At 44.7% G+C, this 27819-nt stretch overlaps 2 protein-coding genes across 5 annotated transcripts; one reads left to right on the top strand and one right to left on the bottom strand.

Moving 5' to 3' along the window:
* Positions 1 to 2700: 2700 nt before the first annotated feature.
* Positions 2701 to 16488, top strand: LOC309400531 (nucleolar protein 9-like). Of its 4 annotated transcripts, none has more exons than XM_081969097.1 (11): positions 2701 to 2872; positions 4551 to 4793; positions 6007 to 6414; positions 8323 to 8448; positions 9336 to 9477; positions 9794 to 9983; positions 11577 to 11750; positions 11858 to 11962; positions 12713 to 12946; positions 13723 to 13828; positions 15801 to 16488. In XM_081969097.1, exons 2-11 carry the CDS (start codon positions 4577 to 4579, stop codon positions 15956 to 15958), a joined length of 1860 nt encoding a protein of 619 aa, XP_081825223.1. In that variant the 5' UTR covers positions 2701 to 2872; positions 4551 to 4576; the 3' UTR covers positions 15959 to 16488. The 4 variants fall into 4 exon arrangements, with proteins under 4 accessions (XP_081825223.1, XP_081825225.1, XP_081825224.1 ...); XM_081969099.1 differs by having other exon boundaries at positions 11610 to 11750; XM_081969098.1 differs by having other exon boundaries at positions 9797 to 9983.
* A 1126-nt stretch (positions 16489 to 17614) lies between these two features.
* Positions 17615 to 27671, bottom strand: LOC309400532 (lipid transferase CIDEB-like). Its single transcript, XM_081969101.1, has 5 exons — positions 27518 to 27671; positions 24290 to 24434; positions 23147 to 23296; positions 19814 to 20004; positions 17615 to 18458 (listed from the first exon to the last, which is right to left on the bottom strand). The coding sequence occupies exons 1-5, from the start codon at positions 27556 to 27558 to the stop codon at positions 18320 to 18322; spliced, it is 666 nt and encodes a 221-aa protein (XP_081825227.1). The 5' UTR covers positions 27559 to 27671; the 3' UTR covers positions 17615 to 18319.
* Positions 27672 to 27819: the final 148 nt, after the last annotated feature.

Genomic DNA, 27819 nt, shown 5'->3' on the forward strand with positions numbered 1-27819 from the left:
ACTTAACCGCTGCCTCGCTTAGCAACGGAGGTTTTGGGCTCGTTTCTCATCGTAAGTCAAGGACTAGCTGTATTCCTCACCACTGTGACAAAGATTGAAAGGTGGAGGCTCTGCCCTTGTGAGGCTGCCCTGCCCTGGGTGGATGGCATGAATCAATCCGAGATTTCAAAGGAGGAAGCTGCACTCACCTGTACACCTGTTTGCTGAGCTTTTCCCACCATTCAGGAGGCCGAGAAAGGTTGGGACCACAAATATTTATGGCATTATTGCCTTTGAATTGCCAGGTTACAGGGTTTTTTTTTTCCCCTTTCAGGTGTCAACATAAATTGTCTTCTTGGCCCAACTTCACCCAAGGAGCTGAGTTCCCAGACCTGCCCATTTTCTCTTCCTGCAAGTGGCTTCTTCTGGATACCGTTTCATGATTTTGTTTAGTTTTATTTATCAAACCCATGTGGCGGTTGTGGCCTGCCAGCGGCCCTAGTGGCAAACAAGGACATTGAGGAGGGTTGGGGAGGAACCTGGGCCAGTCCTGGAGTCTGGGGAAGGCTCTGAGGAGGGCTCTGTGTTGGAGGCAGAGTGAGGGCCAGGGCTGTCTGACAGTTATCAGCTGCCTTCGGAGTCAGACATCAGTGAGGCAGAAGAACAGCTGGAGCATGTTCCCAGTGTGTTCACGCGGAGAGCAGCCAGACGAAGGGAACAGCTAAAGAACAGGGGTTGACTTGGGAGTAAGGCCACAGGTGGACGATAAATGGCCCCTCCCAGGGGAAATAAAAGAGGGAGCGCCAGGGGAGTGGAGTTTGAATCCAGCTTTCTCATATATTAGTTTCGCCTTTTAAGTTGCATTACTGGAATAAATGAACTTTTGCACGATATTCCAATTTTTCTCGTTTCGCCTGTAAATCTCATAATTATCCTTATGAAATAAAAGTGATAGCCAAAGCTTGGCTTTGAATATTGTAGTTCATCACATACATTACTACAATAGTAGAGTTGGAAGGGACCTTGGAGGTCTTCTAGTTGAATATTATAGTTCATCACATACAATAATACAAGAATAGAGTTGGAAGGGGACCTTGGAGGCCTTCTAGTCCAACCCCCTGCCTAGGCAGGAAACCCTATACCGTTTCAGACCAATTGGCTCTCCAACATCTTCTTAAAAACTTCCAGTGTTGGGGCATTCACAACTTCTGGAGGCAACTTCTGTTCCACTGATGAATTGTTCTAATTCGCTTTGTGTGTCCAACGGTCCATTCCATATTTTAAATTCTATTCAATTCTGTCCTGTTCTATTATCCTATCCTATCCTATTCTCCATTCCATATTTTCTATTCTATTCTATTCTGTTCTATTATTTATTCTCTATTCTGTTCTTTATTCTCTATTCCTTCTCCATATAGTCTATTCTATTGTTTCTAATTTTTTTTTCTATATTCTCTTCTAATTCTGAATTCTATTCTATTATTATTTTATATTCCATATTCTATTTTAATTCTCAACTCTATTCTATTATTTTATATTCCATATTCTATTCTAATTCGGAACTCTATTCTATTATTTTATATTTCATATTCTATTCTCAACTCTATTCTATTATTATTTTATAATTCATATTCTATTCTAATTCTGAATTCTATTCTATTATTATATATTCCATATTCTATTCTAATTCTCAACTCTATTCTATTATTTTATATTCCATATTCTATTCTAATTCTGAATTCTATTCTATTATTATTTTATATTTCATATTATAGTCTAATTCTGAATTCTATTATTATTTTATATTCCATATTCAATTTTAATTCTGAATTCTATTCTATTATTTTATATTTCATATTCTATTCTAATTCTGAAATCTATTCTATTATTATTTTATATTCCATATTCTAGTCTAATTCTCAACTCTATTCTACTATTATTTTATATTCCATATTCTAGTCTAATTCTCAACTCTATTCTACTATTATTTTATATTCCATATTCTAGTCTAATTCTGAATTCTATTATTATTTTATATTCCATATTCAATTTTAATTCTGAATTCTATTCTATTATTTTATATTTCATATTCTATTCTAATTCTGAAATCTATTCTATTATTATTTTATATTCCATATTCTAGTCTAATTCTCAACTCTATTCTACTATTATTTTATATTCCATATTCTAGTCTAATTCTGAACTCTATTCTATTATTATTTTATATTTCCTTTTTTTATTCTAATTCTGAACTCTATTCTACTATTATTGTATATTCCATATTCTATTCTAATTCTGAACTCTATTCTGGTCTCATTTTTTAATTCCATATTCTATTCTAATTCTGAATTCTACCCTACCCTATCCCTTATCCCTATTCTTGTCCTTTGGCTGGGGAAGATGGGTATGAGAATCAATCCACTCCCACATCGTGCAATGCCATCACAGAGAATTCCAAGAAATCCCCCCTCCCTCCTTTCCCCGTCTTCATTCGGTCATTCAAAAACCGCGCGGACCTCCCCTTTCCCAAGGAATGACTGACTGACTGAATGGGTGACGCAATGAACGAACGAGCCAATGAGGCGAACGGAAGGGTGACGTCACGGGCGCAATGCTTTCTGGGAGGAGAGGCCGGCGCTGATGGCTCCCTCGGCGCGGGGCAGGCCGGGAGGCGGCGTGGCGAAGCTGGTTCCGGGAGGAGGGGGCGTGGCCCGCGAGAGTCCCGCGCAGGCGCGGAGGAGCCCGTCGGTCCGCGTGCTGCCCGGGTTTGCAAAAAAAAAAAAAAAAGGTTATTGCCGCGGCGTGGGAGATGCGCGATCCTGTGATCGCTTTTGCACGCGATCCCGTTGCGATCCAGCAGGAGCAGAGGCAGCCAGCGCGGACTTTGGGGCCTGTAAGTCCTGCAATATTCTGATTCTCCCCCCCCCCGCAAACCCCCGACTTCTCTTCCCTTCCTTGCAAAGTTTTGTTGGGGGAATCCAGGCAGAAGTGCAACCGGTGAAGCGGCCAGGAGGTCTGAAGCAGCAGCCCCCCCCCTCCCCACTCTCTCTCTCTCTCATTGGCCGCGATTGGCAGCTCCTGGTGACTAGGGGGTGGATGCAGAAACTCTGGGTTTTTTTTTGGGGGGGGGGTATTTTATGCCCTTTGACCCTTGGCAGCCTGAACTGCTTTTGGAATTTGGGAGGTTGTCTTTGAAATGGGAAAGCCCTCCCCCCCCTTTACCTTGATTTTATACCCTTATAGTGAAATTGTGCATTATAAATTGAACACACACAGACACACATGCACACAATACAATACAATGCAATGGCAGAGTTGGAAGGGACCTTGGAGGTCTTCTAGTCCAACCCCCTGCCTAGGCAGGAAACCTTATACCATTTCAGACAAATGGCTATCCAACATCTTCTTAAAGTTTTCCAATGTTGGGGCATTCACAACTTCTGGAGGCAACTTCTGTTCCACTGGTGAATTGTTCTCACTGTCAGGAAATGTAATCTTAGTTTTAAGTTGCTTCTCTCCTTGATTAGTTTCCACCCATTGCTTCTTGTGCTTTGGAGAATAATTGGACTCCCTCTTCTTAGTGGCAACCCTTGAGATATTGGAAGACTGCTTTCATGTCTCCCCTAGTCCTTCTTTCTATTAGGTTTAGGTTTTAGGTTTATTTGGATTTATATGCCGCCCTTCTCCAAAAGGACTCAGGGCGGCGTACAACATTAAAAACACACATCACAAAAGTTTAAAAAAAAGATTAAACCCATTTCCAAAAAGACCAAACCGATTTTTTTTAAAAAGAAACAATACATTTAAAATACATTAAAATTAAAATTAACATTAACAGGCCAGGCCGGCTTGCTGGAAAAGCCAACTTTTTAGGGTGCGTCGGAAGGACCGGAGGTCGGGGATTATGCGGAGCTCCGGGGGCAGCTCATTCCAGAGATCCTGCAACCGTTCTTCATATGTTTTATCCTCCAGTCCCCTAATCCTCTTTCTTGCTCTTCTCTGCACTCTTTCTAGAGTCTCCACATCTTTTTTTTACATCTTGGGGACCACGCTTGTTACATCAAACAGCTGATACACCCTCAATCATTAGTCTTGACTAAACGGGCTAAATACATACCATGCACCCACGTGCGTCTGTGTGTGTGAATATAAGCATAGCATATTGTAGAATGTTACCTGTATTATCTAAGGCTATACGGTAGGTAGCCCCCTATGGCTTTGATCGTGGGATGTATCAGAAACATCGGCGTCCAAAAGGTTGTTTTAAAATGCATTGCGTTGAGGTGTTAAGCTCTTCATTTGCTCTTCCTTTTGTCCCTTCCATCCTCACAACAGCCCTGTGAGGTGGGGCTCAGGGAGATTGCAACTGCAAGAGGATTTTAACCCGTGTTTTTTCTCCTTCCTCCCTGCTCTTGTTAACAGCAAACGGAGCCCCCCTGCTGCATATCGGCCGTCCCTCTGCAACACCCTTGTTTTTAAATTCTATCTTTTATGTTTATTGCATTTTCAAATTCGTTTATTGAATTTATACGCTGGTCCAAAGTGACTCCTTCTTGCTCGTTTCCTCGAAGGTTGGCAGGCTAAGCTGTTCAGAAGGATGGGACCCCCTGCCCACCGCCAGAAAACCGCCAAAAGCAGCAAAGAGCAGAAGAAGAAACGACGGGGCTCGCCTGTTTCTAAGCCTGGGAAAGGAGACCCCGAGGAGATCAAAGGAGTCAGCGGCGGTGGTGTCAAATTGGAACCGGCGGTGGGGGATTATTTCCGCCAGGCGCATGATACCTTCAAGTCCGGCTTTGCCTCCGACGAGGAGAAAAGTAATTTTTTTGTTCACTTTAGGGGAGACACGCCAAGCACGTTGTAGAAGAAATCCTCGAGTTACGGCCGTAATGGACCCCTGCCCATCAGCGTCGCAACTCGTGGACGTTCGTAACTGGGGCCATCCACGCGACCGAGTCAATTTTAGGACCTGATTTGGAGCGGTCGTTAAGTGAACCCGCGGTGTCTCTATGAGCTGGTTGGCAAAATGGCAGTAAAATGAGGTCATGTGATTGATAAACAATCCAATGCGCAAATGGCGCTAATGGTCATGTGACCACGAGGGACAGCCATTGGTCCTTCAAATACGGGGTTTAACTATCCCCACGGAAGTCTGCCGTAACTTCAAACGGTGGGTAAGTAATCGGTCATAAATTGAGGAGTACCGGGACACAATTTGGTCCGTTGGAATTCCGTAATTTGGGAAGGTGGGAGGTGTTGTAAGGCATTCTGGGAGTTGAAGTCTACCCACCTTCGGCTCTCCAAGGTTGAGAAACACTGAAACAAATGGTACAGGCGGTCCCTGACTTACAACCGTTCATTTAGTGACCATTTGAAACACTGAAAAGGCGATTTACAGCTGTTCCTCCCACGTTCCACCGTCACGTGATCAACATTTGAGAGTTTGCCAACTGTCATGTACAGCTAGTCCTCAACGTACGACCACAATTGAGCCCCGAATTTCTCTTGTTAAGGGAGACATTTGTGAAGGGAGCCTTGTCTCATTTTACAGCCTTTTTCGCCACCATTCAGTGAGTCCCTGGAGTTGATCAGTTAGTCACGTGGTTGTGGGACACCGTCATAAATACGAGTCAGTTGCAAGCCTGATCCCACGATCACAGGGAGGCTGCCAAGGTTATCACTGAAAAACGGGCATAGGTTGCTTTTTTCAGCGCCGTTGTAACTTGAACGGTCACTAAACGGAAGTGTAAGTTGAGGACTCTGTCTGGACAATGGCTGAAGCATCCCGCGATCGCCATTTGCGGCCTTCCCGGATGAATAAATAAAATAAATGGGAGAAAAGCCGGATTTGCTTAAGGACTGCATGTTTCACTTAACGACTGTGATGATTCGCTTAACAACCCTGACAAAAAAGTTTGCAAAATGGCAACCATTTTGGCACACTCGCCTTATTTGCGAGGGAAATTGTGTTCCCACTTGTGGTCGTAAGTCGAGGACCCCCGGTAATGGCTGTTATGTTGTCCCCCACAGGTCTGTTTGTGAGCAACGTCCTGACGGAGGCCACGGGCGTGGCACTGCCGCTGGCATTGGATGCCTCCGGGTCGCTGTTCCTGCAGGCGCTGCTGCCGTCCGCCTCGGGGGCCAGCTTGGAGCCTCTACTCCGGGCGCTGCTCCCCTCTCTGCGCCCGGTCGCCTGCCACCCCTGCGGCGCCCACATCCTGGAAGCGGCTCTGTGGAGGGTCCCACTGCTGATCTCGGAAGGAGGCGAGGAGGCCCAGGCGCTGGAAGAGCTCCTCCTGGATCTGGGGAAGGGTCTTCGGGACGAACTGGCGACTTTCACACTGGACGTCCACGCCAGCTTTGTGGTGCGGACTCTGCTGCAGGTCTTGGGAGGGGCCCGCGTCGGGTCGGACGGGGGACGGGAGCTCCCGGGCTCAGGTGAGTCGCGGCCATTGAGCGCCTCCCCCATCGTGGAATGGGTGTTTGAGGAGGGGGTGGAAGCCATTGCCCACTTGCCTACCGGTTGAGATCCAATGTGGGAGAAAGATGAGACCTGGGTTAATGCCGCCGCGCCCCCCCACTTCAGACACGCTCCTTCGTCTCAGTCCATTGTACCCCACCTGGTTTGTTTATTTTTATTTTATTTTGTTGTGTTTTTTTGTTTTGTTTCATTATTTTTTATTTTATTTTAGTTTTTTATTTATTGCATTATTTTATTCATTTTATTATTTATTATTTTATTCATTTTATTTTATTCATTTTATTATTTATTATTTTGTTCATTTTATTATTATTTTATTCATTTTATTATTTATTATTCATTTTATTATTTATTATTCATTTTATTATTTATTATTCATTTTATTATTATTTTATTCATTTTATTATTATTTTATTCATTTTATTATTTTATTCATTTTATTATTTCTTATTCATTTTATTATTTTTATTTGATTTTATCTTTTTTATTTACTTCATTTTATTTTGCTTATTTTATTTATTGTTTTATTTTATTTAGTGTTGTGTTTTTTGCTGTGTTCTTTATTTTGTTGTGTTTTTGTTATTTTATTTATTTTTTTGTTTATTTCATTGTATTTTTTTCCCTTATTTTTTCTTTATTTTATTTTTTATTTTATTTTGTTTACTTCATTTTATTTTACTTGTTTATTTTTGTTTGGTTTATAGTTATTTTTTGTTTTATTCATTTATATTATATTTTCTTTATTATTTTTAATTTTATGTTTTATTTATGTTTTTTATTTTTATTTTTATTTATTTAGCTTATTTTATTTTTTTATTTTACTTATTTATTTTTGTTTTATTTATAGTTATTTTTTGTTTTATTCATTTATTTTATATTTTCTTTATTATTTTTTATTTTATGTTTTATTTATATTTTGTTTTTTATTTATTTAGCTTATTTTATTTTTTATTTTACTTATTTATTTTTGTTTTATTTATAGTTATTTTTTGTTTTATTCATTTATTTTATATTTTATATTTTATATTATTTATTATTATGTTTTATTTATATTTTGTTTTTTATTTATTTAGCTTATTTTATTTTATTATTTTACTTATTTATTTTTGTTTTATTTATAGTTATTTTTTGTTTTATTCATTTATTTTATATTTTTATTATTTTTTATTTTATGTTTTATTTATGTTTTGTTTCTTAGTTTTATTTATTTATTTAGCTTATTTTATTTTTTATTTTGCTTGTTTATTTTTGTTTTATTTATAGTTATTTTTTGTTTTATTCATTTATTTTATATTTTCTTTATTATTTTTTATTTTATGTTTTCTTTATGTTTTATGTTTATTTATTTATTATTTTGTTTATTTATTTTTATATTTTATTAAATTTTGGATTTTTATTTTTTATTATTATTTTATTATTAGTATATTATATATTTTTTATTTTATTTTGATTTTGATTTCCTTGATTTTGTTTTATTTTACTTGTTTTATTTTTTATTATTTTATTATTTTTTTAATTAGTTTTATATTATTTTATTTTTAATTTTTTGTGTTATTTTACTTTATTTTTATTTTATTTTATTTATTTGTATCCCACCTTTATTATATTTGCAAATAACTCCTTATTTGAAATCCTCAACTCAATGTATGATGTCCTCAACCTGTGGACTTCAACTCCCAGAATTCCCCAGCCAGCCGTGGTGGGGAGTTGAAGTCCGCAAGTCTTAAAATTGCCAAGGTTGTTGGATACCCTGGTTAATGCCATATTTTGCCAGGGGTTTAGACCAAGTTAATCTTTTCCTTGCAGGAAAATTAGGGTGTCTAATTCACCCCTTCCCCTTTTCTGTCCCCCTTCCACCATTTTAGGGTCTCTTCGTCCCCAGGCCAAGAGTTCGAAGGTGGGGAATGAAGGACCAGCGGTATTCGAAGTCCCCGTCAGTTTCCTTTCCCTCCTACGGGAATTCAAAGGCTGCTTCCAGGAGCAAATTGCAGGTGAGATGCTGCCATCTGCTGGGCAGGTGGGGAAACGGCAGCCTTGCACCGCTTTCCATCGAATACAGATAGTCCTCATTTAACGACAGCAAGCGAGTGTGGAATTTCCGTGATAAGTAGTTGAAGTTGTTATGCGGGTCTCCATAGGAGCTGACTCAATTTTACGGCCATATTTATGACAGTCAAATGACTCACAGCAGTCGTTAAGTGAATCAAGTGGTCGCGGAGCAAATCCCTTTTATGAATGGGCGTTTTTTGCTGCACTCTAGCAAAAAACGTTGCAAATTGGGGTCACGTGACTCGGACTTTGCTACCCGTTGTAAATATGAACTGGTTGCATGCCTGAAATGGGGGACAGTCATAACTTTGAGGATGGGTTGTAAGTACCTTTTATGGGGTCGGTTACTGTGATCACATAACCACAGGGTGGGGGGGGGCAGTCATAGATTTGAGGTCTTAGTATTTTTTATGGTGTCTGTCGTAACTTGAAAAAGTCATTAAGGGAATGGTCATTAAGTGAGGAGGACCTGTATGCCCGTGAATGGGAAAGTGTGAGCTTGGGAAGGTCATACATAGAGGTGGAGCTTTTGCCTCACAATCAGGGGGCTGTGAATTCGATCCTCGGTAGAGGCAGATATTTCTCTCTCGGCACGATGAGAATATATCTACTGAATAAAACTCCGCATTGGCAACAGGGAAAGGCATCCGGCCATTAAAAACACTCCATTCAGTTGCCCAGACTCCACCCAGCAAGGGATTCCGGAATCGTTAAGATGATGATGATACATTTATATATCCTTTGTTTATATACCGTTTCTGATCTGACTTTAACCAAGATCCTTACTTTAACCAAGATCCTTATTAAACTAAACCTGTTTCCCCTCTAGAGTTCATCACCAACAAATGTTTCAGCCTCTGCCTGCAGGTGGCGCTGGAGATCCTACACAGAAAGCTGCCTGAAGAGTGTGCTGAGCTCTGCCGGTCCGTGATTGGCTACCTGAGCAGCTGTAACCCGGCTGCTGAGCAAAGGTAGGCAGTTGGATTGGTTGGATGGTTTGGGGAGGCGGGGATTGGTGGGAAGAGTCACTGCAAAAATTTGCAAGGCTGGCTGGGGAATTCTGGGAGTCGTCGAAGCGGTCGCCGTGAGCTTAAAAGGACTCCAGAGGATGGTAGAGGACAGGAAGGCCTGGAGGAACGTTGCCCATGGGTCGGACACAACTAACAACAACCACAAATTGAGGAAAATCCTTGTGTTTTTAGCTTTTTTCTGCCCGTTGTGTTGGCTTTGGAGATTTCCAGCCAGTGCGTTTGTGCGTGACGGCATTCCTCTCCATGTTTTGCTCAGCAGCCTCCTGATGTTCCTGAAGGACGCGACCTGCAGCCGGGTGCTGGACAAGGTGCTGGAGGTGTCAGATGCGAAGGCGCTGCGCTCCTTCTACAAGGCCCACGTGAAGGGACAGCTGCGCACCTTGTCAGCTCACAAAGTGGCCAACTTCACTTTGCAACGGCTCATCCAGGCCGCCTCGCGGAAACTGGTAAGGGGTGTGTGTGTGTGTGTGTCTGTCTGTCTGTCTGTCTGTCTGTCCTCCCAGCTGGCTTAAAGCGGGGCGTCGATTTTTGGTTGAGCTTGCAAAGCTAAGAAGGGACAGACCTGGTTAAGGCTTCGAAGGGGCAGGTAGAGATTTTGGTTCCTCTGTCAGGAATGGTGGAAGGGACTGGTATGGCCACAGGCTAGAAGCCAGGAGATGGTGAGTTCTAGTTTTGGCTTAGGTGTGAAAGCTGGCTGGGTGGCTTTGGGCCAATCACTGGGAGATGTGGAGTTCTAGTCTCACCCTAGATATGAAAGCCAGCTGGGTGATTATGGGGCAATCACTAGGAGACGGGGAGTTCTAGTTCTGCCTTAGGCATGAGAGCTGGCTGGGTGACTGGATCAATCACTAGGAGATGGGGAGTTCTAGTCCCACCCTAGTCGTGGAAACTAGCTGGGTGATCATGGGCACTAGGAGACGGTGAGTTCTAGTTCGGACTTAGGTATGAAAGCTGGCTGGGTGACTATGGGCCAATCACTAGGAGATGGAGAGTTCTAGTCTCACCCTAGTTATGAAAGCCGGCTGGGTGATTATGGGCCAATCACTAGGAGACGGTGAGTTCTAGTTCTTCCTGAAGTATGAAAGCTAGCTGGGTGACTGGCTCAATCACTAGGAGATGGTGAGTTCTAGTTTGGCTTAGGTATGAAAGCTGGCTGTGTGATTTTGGGCCAATCACCAGGAGATGTGGAGTTCTAGTCCGAACCTAGTCATGGAAACTAGCTGAGTGATTATGGGTCAATCTCTAGGAGACGGTGAGTTCTAGTCTCACCTTAAGTATGAAAGCTGACAGGGTGACTGTGGGACAAACACTAGGAGACAGTGAGTTCTAGTCCCACCTTGATATGAAAGCAGCTGGGTGACTTTGGCCCCAAGTATGCAAAGTATTCCCCAGAGTTCCAATTTATGAAGAGAGACATGTTGGCACACATGGGAAAACCCGAATCTGAAGGCTGAAAATCTGGGTGCGTCTTATACATGGAATACAGCGTTTTTGGCCTCCCGAAGCCCCGCCCCTTCACCAAAATGGCCATGCATACCCTTATGGAGGCTTTGAGAGAGTTCCTGGAGCTACTCTCTCCCTCTCCCTACCTACCTACTGTATTTCCCTCTCTTTCTCTCCCTCTCTATCCCTCTATCTATCTACTTACTTTTTAAAAAAAATTGCCTCTTCAAAACCTTGCTGCGTCTTATACTCTGAAAAATACGGTAAGTATACTTCCAGAAAGCACATCAATTTTAGCAGCATCTCTACAAGTATAATCTGAAATATAACACTACAAACAGTGTATATTCTCTGTACTGTTTGCTGTTTGTTGCAAGGTGGCAAATTGCTGGGAGGCAGAGGCAGATATTTTTCCCTTGCTTTCCTCCCCAAAAGCTAGGTTCGCCTTATACTTTAGAGCGTCTTATACTCCGAAAAATACAGTATAGAGTAATGATCCCTCAGCTCCTAGCGATCTGATAGGAACCGTTGCAGATCAATCAAACAGATCCCTGCCGGTCTAGAAGAGGTGAAAGGGGCCCTTCTCTTAGTCTTAGGAATGTCACCTCATGTATATCCCGTCCCTGAAGCTGGGGCGGCTTTTTCAGGAGCTGGGCCCCGGCGTGGAAGAAATCTTGGCCCTGGAGCATCTCGGCATCATCACGGCACTCCTCGGTGCCTGCCGGAAACGCGGCGCCCACCAGCCGGAGGTGTTGCAGCTCCTCTTGGAGGTAACCAAACTTTTCTTGGTTTTCTGGTTAGTTTTCTGCTCCGTCTTCTCCGGCAAATTGTTGAGCTGGGTGGTTTTTTTATCTCCCCCCCCCCCCCCCCCGCACAGGCCTTCCACTGTTGGGAGCCCCCCGCCCGCCAGCTGGCCTGCGTCCCCCTGCTCGCCTCGGTCCTGGCCTACGAGGTCTACTTTGGAGAGGAGGAGAAAGAGCAGGTAGGTGTGATAACTAGAGGTAGTCCTCGACCTTACGGCCGAAATCGAGTCCCAAATTTCTCTTGGCGAGTGAAAGAGAGTTGTTAAGCGAGCTTTGCCCCATTTTACGACTTTGCTTGCTGCTGCGGTGAAGCGAATCGCTGCTGTTAAGTCAGTCACACGGTCGTTAAGCGAATCCGGCTCGCCCATGGACTAAGCTTGTCAGAAGGTCGCAAAAGGGGATCGCTTGAGTCTAGGAGGGCCGCAGCCATCAGAAATCGGAGTACGTGGCCAAGCAAGCCTATGAGGAGGCTGCCACGGTCGTAAGTGCGAAAAACGGTCATAGGTCACTTTCCCCAGTGTCCTTGGAACAGTCACAACAGCTGTCGTAAGTCAAGGACGATCTGTGTTACCACATTGTCCGGCCTTCACTTGGCCTTCGTGCTGATCAGGTCCCCAAATCGGTCGAATTTTTCTGTCATAAGTCGCTTTTCCCAGTGTCTGGCAGCTCGCCAAGCGAGATAAGGTTCGTCTGGATAAATGTTCCTCTGAAAGACTGTTGGCTAACGCTTGTGGACTGTGAATGAAAGGAATTCAGTCGTGTAAATAAAAGAGATTTTGGCAGGACCAAGACTCTGCTTCATGCTTATTGAGGAAGCCTAGGTCAGAACACAAATTTGGCTGTCTCTTCGTCTTCTGGAATGGGGCCCCTCCCTCCGGGGAATCCAGACTTCATTCCACCACACCTGTCGGATTCTCTTCTTCCTCCAGGAAAGTGCGACACCGCCGGCCCTGAGCGCCATCTCCTACCACGGCTCCCTGATGTTGCAGCACCTCCTGCATTTCACAGACCCTTCCCTTGTGCTGGGCAGCTTGGCCGCCATGCCGCCCGCCGACCTGGTAACGTTGGCTTGCGATCCTTCCGGGAGCCACGTTTTCGATGCCCTCTTGGCCAGCCCCTCCGTCTCCGAAAAGCCCAGGCGGAAAGTGTTGCGCCAGCTCAAAGTAAGTCCCTCCCTGGGGTGGGGGGAGGGGAGGATTCTGTGCTGGGCTTTAGAGGCTGCCGGTTAAGCTCGTTTAATAACGCCCAATCGTGTGCGTTTTGTTGCGTGGGATCAACCTGTTGTGGCCAGTCGGCGTCCAGCGGGGCTGGCAGCATATTCGGACAGTGAGGAGGTTGGGGAGGAACATGGTCCAGTCCTGGAGTCTGGGGAAGGCTCGGATGAGGGCTCTGCGTCGGAGCAGAGAGGGGGCCAGGGCTGTATGCAGTTATCAGCTGCCTTCGGAGTCGGACATCCGTGAGGCAGAAGAACAGCTGGAGCCTGTTCCCAGTGTGCGCATGCGCAGAGTTGCCAGATGAAGGGAACAGCTAAGGAACAGGGGTCGACTTGGGAGGAAGGCCACAGGTGGACGATGAATGGTCCCTCCCAAAGGAAATAAAAGAGGAGCGCCAGGGGAGTGGAGTTTGCAGGAGTTCGCTTCATTGGTTTGTGACTCTCCGAGACTCCTTGCCAAGTTCTGCAGGGATCGGCCTGGCAGCTCTCCAAGCCAGAGAAGGTCTGTGACCGTAAATCCTCCTTTGAAAGACTTTGCTGGATGGGAAGGAGCAGAATTCACAGCCAATGAATCAAAGGGGTTTTTGCCGGGACCAGGAGTTGGCTTCCTGCCCTTGGGAAGTCATGCAGGGGTGTCATTGCGGCTGTTATTTAAAGCAAGTCCTGGATTTTAACAACCGTTCCATCTCTTCCTCCCCCTCCTTTTTTGTTGCTTTGGATTCTCAGGGCCACTTCCTGTCCCTCGCCTGCTCCAAGCATGGCAGCCGGGTTCTGGATGCCATCTGGAGCAGAGCCAGCCTGCCAGCCAGACGGGAGCTGGCCCAAGAGCTGGGTAAGGAGCCTCTGTGCCCCCTTCCCTCCCTCCCTCCTGCTCTCCTTCCTTTTTCCTTCCTTTCCTTCCTTCTTTCTCTCTTCCCTGCCTCCCTCCTTTCTTTTTCTATCTTCCTTCCTTTTTCTATCTTCCTTCCTTTTTCTATCTTCCTTTCCTTTTCCTATCTTCATTTCCTTTCTCTTCCTTTCCTTTTTCTCTCTTTCCTTTTTCTCTCTTCCTTTTCTTTTTTCTTCCTTTCCTTTTTGTCTTCCTTTCCTTTCCCTTTTTCTATCTTCTTTCCTTTTTCTCTCTTCCTTCCCTTTTCCTATCTTTCTTTCCTTTTTCTCTCTTCCTTTCCTTTTTCTATTTTCCTTTCTTTTTCTTCCTTCCTTTTTCTATCTTCCTTTCCTTTTCTATCTTCCTTCCTTTTTCTATCTTCCTTTCCTTTCCCTATCTTCATTTCCTTTCTCTCTCCCTTTCCTTTTTCTATTTTCCTTTCTTTTTCTATCTTCCTTTCCTTTTTCTATCTTCCTTCCTTTTTCTATCTTCCTTTCCTTTTCCTATCTTCATTTCCTTTCTCTTCCTTTCCTTTTTCTATCTTCCTTTCCTTTTCCTATCTTCATTTCCTTTCTCTTCCTTTCCTTTTTCTCTCTTTCCTTTTTCTCTCTTCCTTTTCTTTTTTCTTCCTTTCCTTTTTGTCTTCCTTTCCTTTCCCTTTTTCTATCTTCTTTCCTTTTTCTCTCTTCCTTCCCTTTTCCTATCTTTCTTTCCTTTTTCTCTCTTCCTTTCCTTTTTCTATTTTCCTTTCTTTTTCTTCCTTCCTTTTTCTATCTTCCTTTCCTTTTCTATCTTCCTTCCTTTTTCTATCTTCCTTTCCTTTCCCTATCTTCATTTCCTTTCTCTCTCCCTTTCCTTTTTCTATTTTCCTTTCTTTTTCTATCTTCCTTTCCTTTTTCTATCTTCCTTCCTTTTTCTATCTTCCTTTCCTTTTCCTATCTTCATTTCCTTTCTCTTCCTTTCCTTTTTCTATCTTCCTTTCCTTTTCCTATCTTCATTTCCTTTCTCTTCCTTTCCTTTTTCTCTCTTTCTTTCCTTTTTCTATCTTCCTTTTCTTTTTTTCTTCCTTTCCTTTCCTTTTTCTCTCTTTTCCTTTTCCCTTCCTTTCCCCTTTCTTTTTCCTTTCCTTTTCCCTTCCCATTCATTCCCCGTCCCTTCCCCCTCTTCCTTTTCCTCTTCACTTCCCTTTCGTTCCTATCCTCCCCCCCTCTTCCTCTTCCCTACCCTTGGGGAATAGGGTCCCTATATCCCTGGCTGCATTTTTATGGGGTTCCAAAATTTCCTTCTTAAGCGTAGTGGAAGGGGGTCACTCAATTAAAGCCATGCTCCAAGTAATAAATCCATCACAAGCAAGACTCCGAGGCAGATAAATTCTTCAAAGATTACTTTTATTAGGAATTATCCTATTGGCACTTATCTGGTGAAAACCGATTCTGAGGGTCTCCCGCGGTTTTCACCTAAATTAAAAGTTTTTTCACTTTTTCAAAACAATCAGTCACATGGTCCAATCACGGTTCGGTCTGGTTGCCTGGTGACATCACTCCGCCTTCTTCCGACGAGGTGTGAGAACGTCCTTGATTCTCAAGAGAAAAATATATTGTTTTGGCTACAGAAACTCCTCTATCTCAAATCCCCACTCCCTATCCCTCAGCTCCAGTGTGGCAAGACTGAAGCGGCAAAAATGGCTTCGCTCAGGTCAGCTTTAGGGTTGCCGCCATGTTTCTCAACCTTGGGCTCTGTAAGATGTTTGGACTTCAACTCCCAGAATTCCCCGGCCAGCATAGCTTAAAGGGCCCTGCCAGACTTCTTAAAGGGCCCAAGGCCGAGAAGCACGGAGTTAAAAAACATAGAAAGCTTCTCCGTTTTACAGCGACTTTTATTTGTGCCCTGAAGTCATTCCTCAAACTTAGCCCCCCCTTCTCTTCTCTCCTCCCAGCGGCGCATGAGCCCCAGCTACGACATGACCCCTTTGGCCACCACCTCGTCCGTAACTTCGCCTTGACCCATTTCCTCAAACGCCGAAGGGACTGGGACAGCCACCAGCAAGCGGAGAAAAAGCGGCGGGATCTATTTGCCGAGTTCCTGGAGGATTGAACGCGTGGGGTTGGTTGGCCCAAGATGGGATTTTGGGGGGTCGACCGATGGGATCAAGAGGACTAGCTCCTTCAGCAGGCTTTGTATTTCGCACCCCGCCCGAATCTGCCCAGAAGAGCGTTTGAAAACGCTCCTTCGCCCTCAGGAATGTGGGTAGGATAGGAATCGTTCCTGTCGCTCTCGGACAGCTCGTGATGGGAACTGTAGTCTGAAGGAAAGAAAGAAGACAGGAGGGAGGGAGGAAGGAAAGAAAGAAAGAAGGGAGGAAAGAAAGAAAGAAGGAAGGAAGGAGAAAGAAGGAAGGAAGGAAGGATAAAAAAGAAAGAAGGAAGGAAGGAAAGGAAAGAAGAGAGAGAGAGAAAGAAGGAAAAGAAAGGAAAAGAAGGAAGGAAGGAAAAGAAGGGAAGAAAGGAACGAAAAAGACAGGACATGTTTTAAAATTGCTCCGGGCACCGCCTTTTTGACTCTATTCTCAAATGGAAATTTATTTATATTTTTTAGGTATTAAAAGGCAATGAATTCTTTGCAAATGGCTGTCACGTCTTACTTTTGAGGCAGATGGATTGGCTGCGTTGGCCCACAGCTTCCTGTAACCTTGAAATGATAGTTTAAATCGGGGATGTCAAACTCAAAGCACGCGGGCTGGATCCTGGCCTATCCAATGCGAAGAGGAAACATGCCAGCAGTTTGGGGAGTGGCATCAAACTAACCACACCCACCCACTTGGCCACACCCATCCATTTAGCCAACACCCCCCCCCCCCCCCCGCTTCCCAACAGAGGTCAACCCCAGCCCTGATGCAGCCCTCAACGAAATTGAGTTTGACACCCCTGGTTTAAATCAGGGGATCTTGTCACTTGGCAATTTTAAGACTTGTGGACTTCAACTCCCAGAATTCCCCAGCCAACATGGCTGACGGACTGAGGAATTCTCACGGCTGGCTGGGGAATTCTGGGAGTTGAAGTCCGCAAGTCTTAAGCAGGAGGTTAGACTAGGAGCCGTTATCGGCGGCCCAAATATTGACCAGCAGGAATTAAGAGGCACAGTGTGGGGGCTTGCAATGCAGGTAGTCCTCGACTTACGACTGTAGTGTGTGACTGAACTTTCTGTTGCTAAGAAGACGGTCGTTAAGCGAGTCGCGCACGGTTTTACCACCTCTTTTTTTTGTGACTGAACTTTCTGTTGCTAAGAAGACGGTCGTTAAGCGAGTCGCACCCGGTTTTACCACCTCTTTTTTTTTTTTTGGCCCCCATTGGTTAAGGGAATTGCTGCCGTTAAATGAAGCATGCGGTCATTAAGCGAATCCAATTTCCCCATTGTTGGAAGGTTGCAGCTGGTGATTCCCAGAATACGGCAACCGTCATAAATACACATAGTCCTCGACTTACGACAGCTCGCTTAGTGACCATCTGACGTTACAATGGCACTAAAAAACCGACGTTTTTCACACTTATGGCCATTGCAGCATTCGCGTGGTCATATGATTTACAGCGGACTCCTATTTACGACGGTTGCAGTGTCCTGCAGTCACGTGACACTGATCCCCTTTGCGACCTTCTGACCGGCAACGTCGACGGGGAAAACCCGATTCATTTAACGACCGGGTTACCAATTTAACCACTGCGGTGATTCCAAAGCTGTGAAATGAGGCGAAACTTGCTTAACAAATTTGTTTATTGGACTAAAATTGTGGGCGTAAATCGAGGAGTAACTGTAAGTGCCAGTTGCCAAGGGCCCGGATTTTGATTTTGAATGCTGCAATGGTCATAAATACGAGACCCGGTCATATGTCAGATTTTTTTCAGGGCTGTTGTAACTTGACACTAAATGAACAGTTGTGAGTTTCAACTTCTTCAATTGAACTACTTGTCAAAGTATTAACTAGTCCCTAAGCAAATGGTCGTAAGTCGAGGGACTATTGCTACTTCCTGCTTTCCCAGTTAAATGCAGGTAGAGTGGTAGCTGAGCTGGAGGCTCTACGGCCCAACCTTTGCAAGCCAAAGATTAGGTCTTCAACGTGCCGATTAGCGCCTCCCACTGCTGGATACGGGTCAGTAGGCCAGCTTTGTTAAGCCTGGTTCCCTCACAAAGGCGGTTTATCGTGATCGTACTGCCAGGGGATGATGGGTTTTGCAATCCTACAAAAAGCACATTTTCTGAGGAGATTCTGAAGCGCTTGTATTCTGCTCCAGCCAGGATCAACCTATGAATACTGGACAGAAAACTACAGATAATAGGAACGTCTATCCTTGGTTTAACTATCCGTTAAATCTGACTCCCGAATCAAGTGGATTCCCTTAAGATCGCTTCAGATCAGTTCGAAGCCGGGAAGTTCTCTGGCCTTTTGCACGGAAGACGGCCTCAATATTGGTAGTTGGTTATCTTGACTTGGGGTTGCCAGTTGTCCCCCGCGTCCAGGAGCCGTCGGATGTAGTTGGACGCCCCCAAGAGGACGTGCCCGACCCCTTGCATGACGGCGGAAGCGACGCGCAGGATCTCCCTGAGGGGAAGAAAGAAAAAGGATTTTTGTCAAAATAATTTGTAAACATAGGCGTATCGGTGGTAGATTACGGGCGGTACGACCCGGTACGGCCGTACCGGTACTAGCCAGGAGCAGCGGCACCCGTATCGATATAGTGGCTTGTTTGGCCCACCTGCCTCCCCGCGTTCCATAGCTGTTTATAACGCGACCGGCTAATTGCGCACCGGTGCATAGTATACGTCGCCTGCGCGATCTCCACCGAGGAGCTGGGCTGTCGCAGGGCGGTGATACGTGCATGCATGCGAAGGGCGTGTGCCCAACTAGGACACCCGGTCCCGTACGCAGCGTGTCGGTTGCGACGGGATCCGGAATCCACCACTGGGCGGTACCGTTAGTCCTCGAGTTACAGCCACAAGAGAACCCTACCTTTCTGTTGCTAAGTGGGACCTTAGGTATTTATTTATTTATTTATTTATTTGATTTCTAGACCGCCCCCTCTCCCCGAAGGGACTCAGTATGAAAGGTATGAAAGTCGGTTAGGTGACTTTGGGTCAATCCCCAGGAGGTCGTGAGTTCTAGTCCTGCCGTAGGCATGAAAGCTGGCTGGGTGATTGGGCCAGCCCCTCTTTCGCAGCCCGACCTACCTCACAGGATTGTTGTGGGGGAAAATAGGAGGAGGGAGGAGTATCGGGAATATTTACACCTTAAGTTATTCATAAATGATAAGGTAGGATAAAAGTCAAATTAAAGAAACCAAACCAAACCCAGGTAGTCCTCAACTTACAGCAATTCATTTAGTGACCCTTCATAGTTACAACGGCACTGGAAAAAAGTGACTTAGGACCATTTTTCACACTTAAAACTGTTGCAGCAACTCCATGGTTACACAATCAAAATTTATATTTGTCAACCGACTCATATTTACGACGGCTGCAGTGTCCCAGGCTCACGCGATCCCCTTTTGCGACCGTCGGCCAAGCCAAGTCCACGGGGAAGCCAGATTCATTTAACAACCGTGCGACTCACTTAACAACTGCCGTGTTTCACTTAACAAATGTGGCAAGAAAGATTGTGAAATGGGTTCAAAATCCCTTGACGAATGTTTAAGTTAGCAAACATACGTTTTGGGCTCAGTTGTGGTCGTAATGTGAGGACTACCTCAAATGGAAGCATTGCCTGGCGATGGAGTGGTTTATCCCTCTAATAACTGAAGTGAGTCTTAACACCGATTTTCTCTTCTCTCACATTTCCGCACAAAGTTTTTTTCCAATCTTTTTTGTGAATTGGTGGAAAGTGTTCCCCGGAAAACTCTTGGGCCATCCCCAAACCTCCCTCTGCATCTTCTCCCCGGGAGGGCAAGGAACGAGGCTCACCGCAAAACTTTCTTGGGTCCCAGGCATTTGAAGTCGCAACTCATTGAGTAGAGGCCGTAGAAGGTGGCCGAGATGTTTAGGCTGCCAAAAAGGTCTCGCGGATTCAGCTTGTAAACGTCAAAAGTGATGCGGGCGATATCCTTGCTGTTTCGTGGCTTGTCTCCCCTCAGGCCGAATGACTGTCTGATGCTCTGGGAGGGGGAAACAGGTTGTATTACCGCATGTCGCTTTGGTGCAGTGAAGGAGCGGCGCGGTGGCCTAGAGGTGGAGCTCTCGCCTCACAATCGGGAGGCTGTGAGTTCAATCCTAAGTAGAGGCAGATATTTCTCTCTCTCGGGCACACTGAGAATATATCTGCCAAATATAACTCCGCACTGGCGACAGGGACTGGAATCCGGCCAGTAAACTCTCAGCTCCATTCACTTGCCCAGACTGATTTTGGGGCCAATCACTAGGAGACTGGGAGTTCTAGTTCCACTTTAGGTATGAAAACCGACTGGCTGATTTTGGGGCCAATCACTAGGAGATTGGGAGTTCTAGTTCCACCTTAGGTATGAAAACCGACTGGCTGATTTTGGGGCCAATCACCAGGAGACTGGGAGTTCTAGTTCCACCTTAGGTATGACAACCGACTGGCTGATTTTGGGGCCAATCACTAGGAGGCGGGGAGTTCTAGTTCCACCTTAGGTATGACAACCGACTGGCTGATTTTGGGGCCAATCACTAGGAGACTGGGAGTTCTAGTTCCACCTTAGGTAGGTATGACAACCGACTGGCTGATTTTGGGGCCAATCACTAGGAGGTGGGGAGTTCTAGTTCCACCAGGTATGAAAACCGACTGGCTGATTTTGGGGCCAATCACCAGGAGGCGGGGAGTTCTAGTTCCACCTTAGGTATGAAAACCGACTGGCTGATTTTGGGGCCAATCACCAGGAGATGGTGAGTTCTAATCTTGCCTTAGATAGGAATGGCGCCTGGGTGCCTATCTGTCTGTCTGTCTGTCTCTCAGTCCAACCCACCTCACGGGATGGTTTTTCTTGTGAGGAAAATCGAAGGATTAAGTCTTTTTGCTGCCTTGCGTGACGGAGAAAGTAACCAAGGCAGGATCAAAATCTCATATGCAAGTCAAAAGAAAGGAAATTTGAGATCCCAACAAGAAAAATGCACACCACACCAAAGCAACCCAAGAAAGGGTGTGTGTTTGTGTGACGCCACAAAAACCAAACCCCCCAAACCGACAAATCCAATTTTAGCAGCTACTTTGACTGTGGTTTGGGGTTTGTGTAAAAAAAAATGCACCAAAGGCATTTCCTATAGCTTTATGTTCACCGCAAGTGACAACGGGGTGCTTGGCTGGCCAGGAAAGCCAAATTTACGATGAAATTAGGGCAGAGATGGGCGTAGTTGGACACGATCCTCACCCAAGCTGATCTGGAATGCCTCTAAAATTTATTTCTCACATTTTGACCCCTTTGGCTAAGGTGACGAACAAGAAACTTGGCTTTTAGAATGATTTTGCAATTATAGACATGACCCAAAGCTTGTGAAATGGAAAACCAACAGCGGAAGCTGTATTAATAGAGCTGGAAGAGACCTTGGAGGTCTTCTAGTCCAACCCCCAGGTGTCCAAGACAGGAGACGGTACACCATCCTGGATAAATAAAGGCCCAATCCGAGAGAGAGGGAGAGATATGATAGGTAGATAGATGGATGATAGACAGATTAGACAGACAGACACAGATCATGATAGATGATGATAGATAGATGATAGATAGATAGATAGATAGATAGATAGATAGATAGATAGATAGATAGATAGATAGATGATAGATAGACAGATGATAGATAGATGGATGGATGGATGGACGGATGGATAGAGGTAGATGATAGATCTAGACAGACAATAGATGGATGGATGGATAGACAGATACCAATAGATACCAATAGATAGATGGATAGATAGAGAAATGATAGATAGGTACAGATAGAGATAGATGGATAGATACCGATAGATAGATGGATATAGAGATAGCTAGGGATAGCTAGAGTTAGACAGAGCTAGGTAATATATAGATAGATAACGATAGATGGATGGATGGATGGATGAATGGATGGATGGATGGATGGATGGATGGATGGATGGATAGATAGATATAGAGATAGCTAGAGAGAGAGAGAGAGAGATGATAGATAGATAGATAGATAGATAGATAGATAGATAGATAGATAGATAGATATAGAGATAGCTAGAGTTAGACAGCTAGATGATATATATATAGATAACGATAGATAAATGGATAGATATAGAGACAGCTAGAGAGAGAGAGAGAGATGATAGATAGATAGATAGATAGATAGATAGATAGATATAGAGATAGCTAGAGTTAGAGCTAGATGATATATAGATAGATAACGAAAGATAGAGATGATAGATAGATATAGAGATAGCTAGAGAGAGAAATGATAGATAGATCAATAGATATAGAGATAGCTAGAGTTAGACAGAGCTAGATGATATATAGATAGATAACGATAGATAGATAGACAGACAGACAGAAGATAGATAGATGGATGGATGGATGGATGGATAGATATAGAGATAACTAAAGAGAGAGAGATGATAGATGGATAGATAGATATAGAGATAGCTAGAGTTAAACAGAGCTAGATGATATATAGATAGATACCGATAGGTAGATAAATATAGATAGATAGATAGACAGACAGACAGACAGATGATAGATAGATAGATGGATGGATGGATGGATAGATAGATAGATAGGCAAGAGACAGACAGAGATAGATGATAGATAGAGATAGACATAGATGATAGATAGATAAATAGACACAGATGATAGACATACAGAGAGATGATAGATGGAGAGATGATAGATAGATAGATGATAGACAGACATAAATGATAGATAGATAGATTATAGATAGATAGACATAGATGATAGATAGAGATAGACATAGATGATAGATAGATAAATAGACACAGATGATAGACATACAGAGAGATGATAGATGGAGAGATGATAGATAGATGATAGATAGATAGATAGACAGACATAAATGATAGATAGATAGATGATAGATAGATAGACATAGATGATAGATAGATAGATGATAGATAGATAGATAGATAGATAGATAGATAGATAGATAGATAGATAGATAGATAGAGAGAGAGACTCTCTATCTGAGAGAGTCATAGGGCTGGAAAGGACCTTGAAGGTCTTCAGGTCTAATCCCCAGGGGCCCAAGGCAGGAGACCTCCTATCACCCGAGTGGCTCTCCAGTCTTTTCTTGACTGGATCGGACGATGCTCACCCTGCTGTGAGTCCACTTCTGTCCTTTCTCCAACACCATCAAGGCTGTGTTGTCTTCCAGGATTTCGAAAAACCCCTCCGTCTCAACCAGGGTCCCGTCTTCTTCCAGCACCAGGAAAACCATGCCGGAGATCAAGAGGGTCTCCCTGGCCTACAAAACAAGAAACCGAACAAGCTGAGGCCCACAGGGCGAAGACTCATCCTCCCCCCCCTCCATCCTTAAACTGCTTCTTTGATGCGTTAAATATGCACATCAAGATTTTATGCCCATTTCACAGATGGGGAAAAGTGAGGTCGATTGTGGAAGGACCTGCTGCAAATTCAGAACCTGAGCTTCAAAGCAGTCATGTGTGTAAGTGTGTGTGTGTAGGACATTTTCTGGGAGATAAAATAATGATGATAATTAATACAAACACATCTGTTCTGACCTAAGCTTCCCAAGAGCAGGAAGCAAACTCCCGACAAAATCCACTTTTATTCATTGGCTGTGAATTCTGCTCCTTCCCATCCAGCAAAGTCTTTCGAGGGAGGATTTACGGTCACAGACCTTATCTCGCTTGGAGAGCTGCCAGGCTGAGATCTGCACAACTTGGCCAGGAGTCTCGGAGAGTCCCGAACCAATGGAACTAATGGTCTCCTGCAAACTCCACTCCCCTGGCGCTCCCTCTTTTATTTCCTCTTTAGTTCATTCATCGTCCACCTGTGGCCTTCCTCCCAAAGTCGACCCCTGTTCTTTAGCTGTTCCCTTCTTGTCCGTCAACTCTGCGCATGCGCACACTGGGAACAGGCTCCAGCTGTTCGTCTGCCTCACTGATGTCTGACTCCGAAGGCAGCTGATCACTGTCGGACGGCCCTGGCCCTCTCTCTGCCTCTTACACAGAGCCCATATCAGAGCTTTCCCCAGACTCCAGGACTGGCCCAAGTTCCTCCCCAACCTCCTCACTCTCTGAATCGGCTGTCAGATCCGCTGGTTGCTGGTGGGCCACAACAACATCTGACTACCTCCGGTCCTTGAGAAGGACTCGCTAGGTGGACCAAAATCCCAAATCCAGCATTTTGGAACCAAAATAATAATGATCGAGGCGTTTAAAACAACAACAACAAAAAAAAACCCACACGTAACGTCCCCGGCAAATAGACGAACCTTGTTAAGTAAGTCTTCCAAAGTGCTCGCCATCAGTCCTTTGCGGGTGTGACGCTTGTGATCGCACACGCGGAACGGCCGTTGGGGCGGAGGGCTGGGCGTCCAGACCCGGCGGGAGATTTCCGAGCCCGCATTGGAGACCGACCTGAGTTAACAGAGAATAACAGAATCACAGAGCCGGAAGGGACCTTGGAGGTTTTCTAGTCCAACCCCTCCTCCCGCTCAGGCAGGAGACCCTCTACCATTTCAGACCAATGGTGGTCCAATCTCCTCTTTGTGATGGAGCAACTGCAACTTCTAGTGGCAAGCTGTTCCAAGGGTTAATTGTACTCCCGGTCAGGAAATTTCTCCTTAGTTCTAGGTGGCTTCTCTCCTGGATTTCTCCTTAGTTCTAGGTGGCTTCTCTCCTGGATTAGTTTCCATCCGTCGCTTCTTCTCCTGCTTTGGAGAATAGCTTGACTTCCTCTTCTTTGTGGCAACCCCTCAAATATTGGGAGACTGCTATCCTGTCACCCCTAGTCCTTCTGTTTGTTAGATTGAACAGATAACCGGATTGGAAGGGACCTCGGAGGTCGTCTAGTCCAACCCTGCTCAAGCAGGAGACCCTCGACCATTTCAGATAGAGGGTTTGTCCTCTTCTTAAAAACCTTCAATGTACCCACAACTTCTGAAATCCCACTGTTCAATTGTTCTCACGACGAGGAAATTTCTCCTCGGTTCTAGTTTAGATTTCTCCTTCGTTAGTTTCCATCCATGGCTTCTTGTCCGCCCTTCCGGTGCTTTGGAGAATAGCTTGACTCCTTCTTCTTTTGGGGCAGCCCTTCAAATATTGGAAGACCGCTATCCTGTCACCCCCCAAATCCTTCTTTTCATCAGGCTAGACATACCCAATTCCAGCAACCGTCCGTCGTATGTTTTATCCTCCCATCCCTAATCATTTTTGTTGCTCTTCTCTGCACTCTTTCCAGAGTCTCCACATCTTTTTTATAGTGTGGCGGCCAAAACTGGATGAAATATTCCAGTTCTATTCTATTATAAAGTGGTATTAACGTGCCACTTGACTTTGCAGTGCAGCGCATCGGGGCATGTGCAGAGTGCCCGGCGAAAAGCACGCCTTCCTCTTCTGCAGTGCCACTAAAAAATGTCCTGCTGTAAGATTTGCCCGTCCCTGATTTTCGAGAGATTAGTCCCAATGGGCTCCCCAAACAGCCACAATTAATCAAGATTACGTGGACCTGTTTATTACAGCAACAATTGTTCCTTAGCGGTGAAGGTCAGAGTCCAAATTCCAGGTAGTTTTCTCCAGAAAGAGACGGGGGTGGGGGGAGGGATGGAGTAGTGATGGAGTAGCAAGGGAGTCCATCTCAATTGCACAAATGTATCCATGGAGCAGTGATGCAGATGTGGGTTTTTTTTTAAAGCTTCTGAAGTAAGAAACAAGCCAGGATCTACCTTGCATTTGTAAAATAAGCCAAGATTGGCTGAATGTTGCAGCTGTAGAGCTTGGCTTGTTACAAATAACATTTATTTGATTTAAAAATAAAACTCTTACCTCAAAGGGTTACTTTTGAGGTAAGATGGCGGCTTATACATTTTATAAACAAACAAACAAACAAATGAATAAACCATTTAATCTGAAAAGGTGACTATCCATGTTTTTTTTTTGACTTGTTGCAATATTAATATTTACTAGTTCCCTTTCTCTTCATTATTGTTATAAATGATGAGTTTTTCAAGCTTGGCAAAGTTGGGAAATATTGTTTCAAAACTTTTAAGACTTTCTCAGCCAGCCAAGACTGTGTCTGTCTGTCTGTCTGTCTCTCTCTCTATGTCTCTCTCTGTGTGCCTCTCTGTCTGTCTGTCTGTCTCTCTGTCTCTGTCTGTCTGTCTCTGTATCTCTCTCTCTGTCTCTCTCTGTTTCTGTGTGTGTCTCTCTCTCTCTGTGTGTCTCTCTGTCTCTGACTGTCTCTCTCTGTTTCTGTCTCTCTGTCTCTGTGTGCCTGCCTCTCTCTCTCTCTCTCTGTCTCTCTCTCTCTGTCTCTCTCTCTCTCTCTCTCTCTGTGCCTGCCTCTCTCTGTCTCTCTCTCTGTTTGCCTGTCTCTGACTGACTGTCTCTCTCTGTCTCTCTCTGTTTCTGTTTCTCTCTCTCTCTCTCTGCCTGCCTCTCTCTGTCTCTCTCCGTCTCTGTCTCTCTTTCTGTCTGTCTCTCTCTTTCTGTATATATATATATCTGTGTGTCTCTGTCTGTCTCTGTCTGTCTCTGACTGACTCTCTCTCTCTCTGTCTCTCTCTGTTTCTGTTTCTCTCTCTCTCTCTGCCTGCCTGTCTCTCTCCGTCTCTGTCTCTCTTTCTGTCTCTCTCTCTCTTTCTATATATATATATATATATATATATATATATATATATATATATATATATATATATATATATATATATATATATATATATATATATATATATATATATATATATATATCTGTGTGTCTCTGTCTCTGTCTGTCTCTGTCTGTCTCTGACTGACTCTGTCTCTCTCTGTCTCTCTCTGCTTCTGTTTCTCTCTCTCTCTCTGCCTGCCTCTCTCTGTCTCTCTCTGTCTCTGTCTCTCTTTCTGTCTCTCTCTCTCTTTCTGTTTTTCTCTCTCTCTCTCTCTGTGTGTCTCTGTCTCTCTGTCTCTCTCTGTCTCTCTCTCTCTCTGTCTCTCTCTCTGTCTGTCTCTCTCTCTCTATGTCTGTTTCTGTCTCTCTGTCTCTGTCTCTCTGTTTTTGTCTGTCTGTCTGTCTCTATCTGTCTTTCTGACCCTCTCTGCCTCTCTCTCTCTCTCTGTCTCTCTCTGTTTCTGTCTCTGCCTTCCGGGTCTCTTGAACCCCAACCAGAGATCAAACAAGCCAGGTTTTGTGTAAAACACCCTCTCCCCTAATCACAGTCCCTCAACCAGATAACCATGGACCAAGCTTCACCCCCAAATGAACCTAGAAATCTTTGCAAATGACCAGAAGTTGAGTGAACCCACTTAGTTTGCTGTGGCTTCCTTCATTTCCCACAAACAGGGGTGGGAATCTCTCTCCCCCCTTCCATGTTCCCCAGCATCCTTGGATTGGCCGCCGTAACAAAGTCTCTCTGTGACAGCAGGTCCAACTAACCACAAAGGTAGGCGAGATGTTGAGAGCTAGCTGGAGAAACCAGGATGACCAACAACGTCTCCAGCCCTCCGTTCCCCCCTGAACTTACTTCAACAAAGACGAGGGGGCCAAGGCATTGATAAGATCCATGGTGCCCACGGCAGGGGCTGATGGGCTCCCAGCTCAAAGAGGTCCTTCCTTCCTGCTTCGTCACTGTTTTGTGTTGAGTCGCAGAAGGGACACGCTGTCCTCTCTCTCTCTGGACTCTGAACTGGGATTTGCTGGCAGGAGCGAGTGTGTGTGTGTGTGTGTGTAAAGCATGGTGCAAATTCCAAAGTGAACAACAGAACAGATAGCACGCCAGGGCTATATTCTTGGACTGGGTACTGTTTGCCTGCCAAGCAACCTGTT

The sequence above is a fragment of the Natrix helvetica genome, assembly GCF_964273705.1.
Source record: "Natrix helvetica genome assembly, chromosome: W".
NCBI lineage: Eukaryota > Metazoa > Chordata > Lepidosauria > Squamata > Natricidae > Natrix > Natrix helvetica.

Bases quoted from the DNA above. Each gene is read 5' to 3' on its own strand.
- LOC309400532 (XM_081969101.1), bottom strand. From the start codon at position 27,558: ATGGATCTTATCAATGCCTTGGCCCCCTCGTCTTTGTTGAA. The intron at 20,005-23,146 runs GTGAGCATCGTC...TCCCCCTCCCAG, and splicing joins AGAAGTGGACTCACAGCAGG to AGCATCAGACAGTCATTCGG. The intron at 18,459-19,813 runs GTGAGCCTCGTT...TCTTCCCCTCAG, and splicing joins GGACCCAAGAAAGTTTTGCG to GGAGATCCTGCGCGTCGCTT.
- LOC309400531 (XM_081969097.1), top strand. From the start codon at position 4,577: ATGGGACCCCCTGCCCACCGCCAGAAAACCGCCAAAAGCAGCAAAGAG. The intron at 9,984-11,576 runs GTAAGGGGTGTG...TCTTAGTCTTAG, and splicing joins AGGCCGCCTCGCGGAAACTG to GAATGTCACCTCATGTATAT. The intron at 11,751-11,857 runs GTAACCAAACTT...CCCCCCGCACAG, and splicing joins TGTTGCAGCTCCTCTTGGAG to GCCTTCCACTGTTGGGAGCC.